Source organism: Seriola aureovittata, chromosome 16 (genome assembly GCF_021018895.1).
Source record: "Seriola aureovittata isolate HTS-2021-v1 ecotype China chromosome 16, ASM2101889v1, whole genome shotgun sequence".
NCBI lineage: Eukaryota > Metazoa > Chordata > Actinopteri > Carangiformes > Carangidae > Seriola > Seriola aureovittata.
In genome coordinates, this window is record NC_079379.1 from 11,320,225 (window position 1) to 11,326,743 (window position 6,519).

At 41.8% G+C, this 6,519-nt stretch overlaps 1 protein-coding gene across 2 annotated transcripts in view; it reads left to right on the forward strand.

Annotated features, from left to right (window-relative positions):
• The window catches only part of kmt2ba (lysine (K)-specific methyltransferase 2Ba), a 28,799-nt gene that overhangs the window by 18,745 nt on the left and 3,535 nt on the right, over nucleotides 1-6,519 (forward strand). Inside the window, exons 21-31 of one of the 2 annotated variants that reach the window (XM_056399085.1) lie at nucleotides 49-134; nucleotides 713-847; nucleotides 1,035-1,193; nucleotides 1,367-1,484; nucleotides 1,633-1,711; nucleotides 2,023-2,183; nucleotides 2,446-2,607; nucleotides 2,760-5,094; nucleotides 5,297-5,422; nucleotides 5,741-5,859; nucleotides 6,197-6,322. In XM_056399085.1, coding sequence (XP_056255060.1) covers nucleotides 49-134; nucleotides 713-847; nucleotides 1,035-1,193; nucleotides 1,367-1,484; nucleotides 1,633-1,711; nucleotides 2,023-2,183; nucleotides 2,446-2,607; nucleotides 2,760-5,094; nucleotides 5,297-5,422; nucleotides 5,741-5,859; nucleotides 6,197-6,322 — 3,606 coding nt within the window. The remainder of the gene's footprint in view (nucleotides 1-48; nucleotides 135-712; nucleotides 848-1,034; nucleotides 1,194-1,366; nucleotides 1,485-1,632; nucleotides 1,712-2,022; nucleotides 2,184-2,445; nucleotides 2,608-2,759; nucleotides 5,095-5,296; nucleotides 5,423-5,740; nucleotides 5,860-6,196; nucleotides 6,323-6,519) is intronic. The other variant, XM_056399086.1, reaches the window with a different exon arrangement.

Genomic DNA, 6,519 nt, shown 5'->3' on the forward strand with positions numbered 1-6,519 from the left:
TTTCAAACATATAACGAAATATAAACATTTGGTGCTTCTCCCTCACAGGTGTAAAAGATGACCAGGAAACTACCAAGAGTAAAGATATGAGGCAGTGTGCATTGTGTCAGCAATATGGAGACTCTGCTCCCAATGTGAGTTTTGCTGTTTTTCAGTGTCCACAATGGAAGGGCTGCAACTAATATTCTCATTATCTTTGAGTCTGCAGATTATTTTCTTGATTAATCAGAAAGCAGAAATCAACAACAACAATTTCTTACTGCCAAAGGAGACTCTTTTATTTTTTATCTGACAATAGTCCCAAACCCAAAGATATTTAGCAGTTTTTATAGAATGTAAGTCAAGGACAAGCACTTAATTTCTATTATCTTATGTTCTTGTGAAGATGCAACATTGTGGTCTTGAAATGTAATCAATTAACAAAGTAGTACCAGATTAATCAACCAGTTGTTTCAGCCACATTACTCTTTACGTCAATTCACTTCTACTGTCTTAATTTCACATAAAACATATATAAATATTAATACATATCAAAAATCAAATATAAATATTTGAAATATTTAAATGCAGAAACAGGATGCATTATGTTTACATTGCAGCAGTTGCGTTGACTTTTTACTAAATGTCCTTGTCATACTTAAGTTTTTTATATAAAAATGGTGAGTTTCTGCAGCTTATTAAGTGACATGAATGTATTTCTTTATCCCAATAGGATGCAGGACGGCTGTTGTACTTGGGACAGAATGAATGGGCCCACATTAACTGCTGCCTTTGGTCTGCAGAGGTGTATGAGGACAACAGTGCACTTTTGCAAGTGCACAGCGCTGTCTCAAGAGGGCGCCACCTGGTAAGATACTATCAGGAAATAAATTAAATGTTTATTATGTCTTTAGTAGCTAGATTGTTACTTGTCACTCTAGCTCTAAATGTTGTGGGATTGCAGTTTGCAGAAGTTACATAACTCTGTGATAAACATGTGTGAAAAGGATTATGATAGATAATTAACATTAATGTTTTTGTCCTTCATTCTCCAGCGTTGTGATCGTTGTGGACAGTCAGGAGCCACCGTCGGCTGCTGTCTTGCCACCTGCCAGAGTAATTTCCATTTCATGTGTGCTCGCGCCCAGAACTGCGTGTTTCAGCAGGACAGGAAGATGTACTGCTACAAACACAGGGATCTTGTCAGTGCAAAGGTATAGGCACAATATTCCTCTCAACGTCTTTTTATTTTTAGTTGTATTATAGTTATAAATTACGGTTTACATTTATGTCAGAGCGGAAAGTATTAGTCTTTCATTCACTCACCCCTCACACCTGCTGATGTTCTTTTCATTGTACTGATTTATGATGTACCATATGTTTCCAGATGGTGTCTGGGAAAGGGTTTGAAGTCCCTCGAAGGGTGTACGTGGACTTTGAAGGGATCAATTTCAGGAGAAAGTTCCTCACAGGCCTCGAGCCTGAATCAATAAACATGACCATAGGTAAAAATATCTGTGTGTTGTCTGTCTGTTCACCACTGTACAGGATGTGTGTCTTCATAAGGGGATAAAATATTACTACTACAGTATACATCACTATTCTCAGTTGGCTGAACCCAATCATTAAGGTTTTTTTTCCTCACTTTCCCAGGCTCTCTACAGATTCAGAAACTTGGTGTGTTGTCAGAGCTGTCATCTAATGGGAGGATGCTGTATCCAGTCGGCTATCAGTAAGTGGTCATTGTCATTATGAAGCCATATTCAGGTCACTTAACACTGTTTAAAGATATAGATATGGATTTGAGATAATTGCTAATCTTTTATGTTTATCTTTTTTTTTAAATGTTGTGTGTGTATACTACTTTTGTAAAAATTCTTATTCGGCATGTTTGAGTAAAAAACAAAATACTTTGTAGGACAACATTCATGATACTTTTGGGAGCTTGCTCCTGCTACTGTCGTATCATCACAATGACTCTAAATAACTTCTTTGTCTTTTTGTTTATTTATATAACACATTTGTCTTCCCTTTATTCTCTAGATGTTCTCGGTTGTACTGGAGCACTGTGGACCCCCGCAGGCGCTGTAAGTACACCTGTAAGGTGACCGAAGTGAGCACACCTCTCCCTGGTGAGGAACAAGATCCGAGATGGGACCAAGAAGAGAATCACACCATAGTTCACAGTCCCAAACACCACAGAGGTGAGCAGGGCCTTACAGATCGCTCTGTTCTGGAAACAGTTTTGATGAGAGCAGTGACAGTGAAACAAAAGTTAAAAGTTGAAATGCAAAGGCTGAAAGAAGCAAATACAAATTGTAGATTGGAGGTCTGAGTGAGGGTTTTTGTCGCAGTAAGTGACACATTACACAACAACATTACAGTTTTAATATTTATTACTGCAGCTTTAAATACATTTTTCATATAATATGACACAGTGGTTGGTAACATTTTCTTCTTTGACAGATATGGAGTCCCCTGATCGCTTAAGCTCCACATCCAGTCCAATTAAGTCCACTACCCCATCACCCAACTCTAAACTGCACAATACACCTGGTTCCAAAAGTCCTGGTTATACACAGACCAGGAGACCAGCTGGAGGATCATTTCGACCTCTCCCATCTCCAGGTAAATAGTTTCAAATGAAATTTTACAAAATACTTTTTTGTTTTGATAATTTACCTTGTTTACACTGACTATTCCTCAGTATTTACAGTGTTATATCTTAGTGTATTCGTGAAGTAGACCGCATTGTTCACTATGTTGTTTGATGCTCTCAGGGTCCGCTCCCCCCAAATCCCATCACATCCTGACACTGAGGGACTTGGAGGACACACGTCGACCTCGCAGGCTGTCATCAAGAAGCCGCTGCAGTTCCTCACCAACAGACAGCGACCCATCTGTACCGATGACCCTCCGCTCCGGTGGCACCGTCCACTCCAGATGTGCCCTGTTCAGTTCCCCACCAAGATCATCAAGCTTCGGACCAGCCTCGCCTCCTCTGTCTCGACAAAACTCAACATCTCCAGTCTGGAGCTCCCCACCTAGGTCCAACTCCAGCATTTCTGCAGGGCTGTCACCTCGGCAAGGAGCTATCACTCACTCCCCCAAAGGGAGACAAAACTTTAAAATCACCACTCCAGTTTCTGCCGAGGTTCCCCAAGACTTCCTAGCATCGTCTGAGGCAGAAGACGCAGCCGTGGCCACAACCAATGGGATCTCACTAGCCCCTGATAACTTGGAAGAGGAAGTTGCCCACCTGATGTCCCAGGAGCTGCCTTACACTGTGTTTGACACTGACACAGAGGTGGCAGTGGCCTCCATGCTGAATGCAAAACTCGAGTTTGACGAGGCTCTGCTAACTGAGAATGTCGTACTTCACTGCGGAGCACAAGGTGGTAGAGGAGAGGTGGAAGGTGTTGTGCAGGATGTGGAAATGCAGGAACATAATCAGGAGAATGACTCTGAAGATGAAGACTCAAGCCATTACTTTAAGTTTTCACGTACAGTGGTGTGTGATGCAGCTAGTGGCTCAGATGCCTCCGGTCAGCTCGCTTCAGCACAGTCGATCTCGCAGTTAGATGGGGCGGACAGTGGGTCAGAGAGTGATGAAAGCGAAGTGGGCAATGATGAAGCTCAGGACGCTAAAATTCACAATCATAATACACCTACTAAACAGCTGACGATTGCACTAAAGAGGCTGGAGTCAATCTACACTGTGTCAAAGTCAACAGTCCAACAAGGAGCAACTGAGCCAGAGTTTCAGGAAAATTCTCCACCATCTGCTCTTCTTGAATCGGATTATGTACATGATGAGATGTCAGTTCAGGAGGAAGAGGTCCCGATGAGCTCGGAAATACCAACATCTCACAATGATCTATTATTGGATTCAGCTACAGGTCATTTTGTTTCTGCTGGAGATGGCTCTGTATTACACATAAATAATCAAGGTGATGATAAAGATGACAGCGTCTCATCAGCTGACTCAGTTGACGGATTCAAAGACGATTTAAATGACCCCGACTACTCACCAGAATCTAAAACCAAAAAATCTCCCACAGCGCAGATGAAAACCATCGTGGTGAAGACAAAACGTCCCACATCAAACCTCAAACGCCTGTCGCCAAAACCGTATCTTCCGCAGCAGCATAAACTCAAATTGCTGTTGCCTTCTCCACCCACACAAACTGTAAATAATGCGTCTGTTTCCTCTGCTGCTGCCACTTTTTGTACAGTCCCACGCACGCTGAGATCCCCCATTGTAATCAATGGCTTAAATGCTTTACCTATTCAACCTGGTGCCAAACAGAGCAGAACCATCGCCATCCGCTTGGACAGCTCCAAGCCAGGAAGTCGGCAGCAGGTAGTGACTCCGAATCAGGCTGCAGCCACCGACTCGCCCCCATCTTCTGCTCCTTCCCCACAAGTCCTGCTGGTCAACCGTCAAGGTCAGATTCTCATCAAAGACCCGAGGTCAAACACTTACCAGTCACTCAATACAAATTCTCCTACTTACAGTAAAATAAGCCAGATAGCCAAGATTCTCCACAGTGGTAACGCTTTGCAGCGCTCTGTCCCTCGTGTCATAATAAAGCCTCGCTCCAACCCTTCTGCCACAAGCGCCCCTGCTGCCAGTAACCACACAACAACGGCGGAGAGAAAAATCATTGTCAGAGTGGTGCCAGTGAAAAGCGGCGGCACTCCCACTTCTACAGCTCCCACTAGCGTCCGGAGCGTAACTGAACCTGGTCTCTCCAACATTGAAGAAAGCACTGCTCAGGCTATTATTGACAGAGCCATGGCTACCCACCGCCACGCGCAAAGGACAAAACCCATCATCCTCAGTAACCCTCGACAGCCAAAGGTCAGACATCGAAGATCATCCCAGTTTCAGGACGCAGAGGACTCAGATCAGTCACCAGAGGCGTTTTCAGAGTTGCCCAGCAGTTTAATCAATGAAGCAGATTTGAACTCGCAACCAACACCTGCCTCGTCACGCCACCAGGTGAGAGTTAAGAGAGTGTCATCAGTGTCTGAAAGGCCCTCTCGGAAGAAATCCAAGATGGACTTCTTGATGGATCCCTCAAGTGAAGTGGATGACGTTAATGAAGCCAGGTATTGAAAGACTTGTAATTCTTTTCTTAGTAAATAAAACAGATGATAAAAACTAATATTTGTTCTGGTCTAAATGTTGACACATGATGAAGATATTTAATAGTTTGTGTATTAATCCAACTATTACCTTTAGTGGCTTCCACAGCCTCAAGAGGTGGAAAAGATGGTGAAATATAAAATACAATGTTTTGATTTCATTCAGCAGATCCAGTGGTGTGAGAATGAAAGCACCAACAATGAAGGATATTCTTGATCTAGACCAGAAGATATTTTCTGATGAGCCTGAGCCACTGAGAATTACTGCTCCACCACCGCCTACACCCTCCAGGTTAGTTCCTCTTCAAAGTGTCCTCATTTAGATTATTATGATATAAAGTAACAAAGAGGTAAATGTTAGAGTCAGATTACATAAAGTTGAAGCTCAATATTTACCCACTTCGCAAGTCAGCTTATTTTAAAAGAAAAAGTTTACATTTGCACCCTTTTAAATACTATTGGAAGAAATGTTCTGAATCAAATTCTTGCAAAATTTAGTTTTTCTTTCCTGAACAGGCCTTTTTTAAAAGTGGTATGGATAGTACCTGCCAATCTCGTTGCTGCATTTATTGTTTATACTTTTACTTATTTGTTTGTCCTTTCCGCTCAGGCGTTCTCAGGTTGAGAGTCCACCTACATCTGAACACACCAACAGCCACAGTATGAGTAATACACACATGTGGGTCAGCGCTCGCCACGGAGACCTCTCTGAATGGGGCCCTTATTCAGGTTTGTGACTGAACATTAAATGTTTATTTATTTGGAGCTCTATCAGTGTCACCAGCATAGCCGCTGCTCTTTTTAATGTTCACAGTAAAAAAACAAAAAACAAAACGTGCAACAGCAATTAAATGTGATTAAATGATTTAAAATATTTCCAAAAGCCACTCAGAGACTAATCCCATTATAGTGTGATGTTATGAGATGGTATCTTGTTCTTAAATTTGCCTGACAAAGTCTAATTACTCAAAATCTAATTAAGTTAAATTATTTAACTATAATCATAGCTGGAATTATTGGAAATATTGTACATATCACTTTCTTGCAATTACATTTAATTCTACAGGTTTCAGCTCAGAAGAAGATGCACCTGCACCTAGATACAGAAAGAGGACGTACATGAACCAGCCCCATCTGCGCTTTGAAATCACCAGTGAAGATGGCTTCAGTGTTAAAGCTAACAGTATAGAGGGTAATAGCAGCTTTTTGATTTCATGTTTGCCTTCTGCCACTAACTGTAATGTTTCACAGACTTTTACCCACAAATTAAATCAATGAATGTTTAATTACAGTGAAAGCAATTGAGAGGAGTGAACTTAGAAAAATCAATTTTGTGCATGTGAAGTGTTACAGAACTCACACACCTTCCTCGTCTCTTTCCTCCCTCAG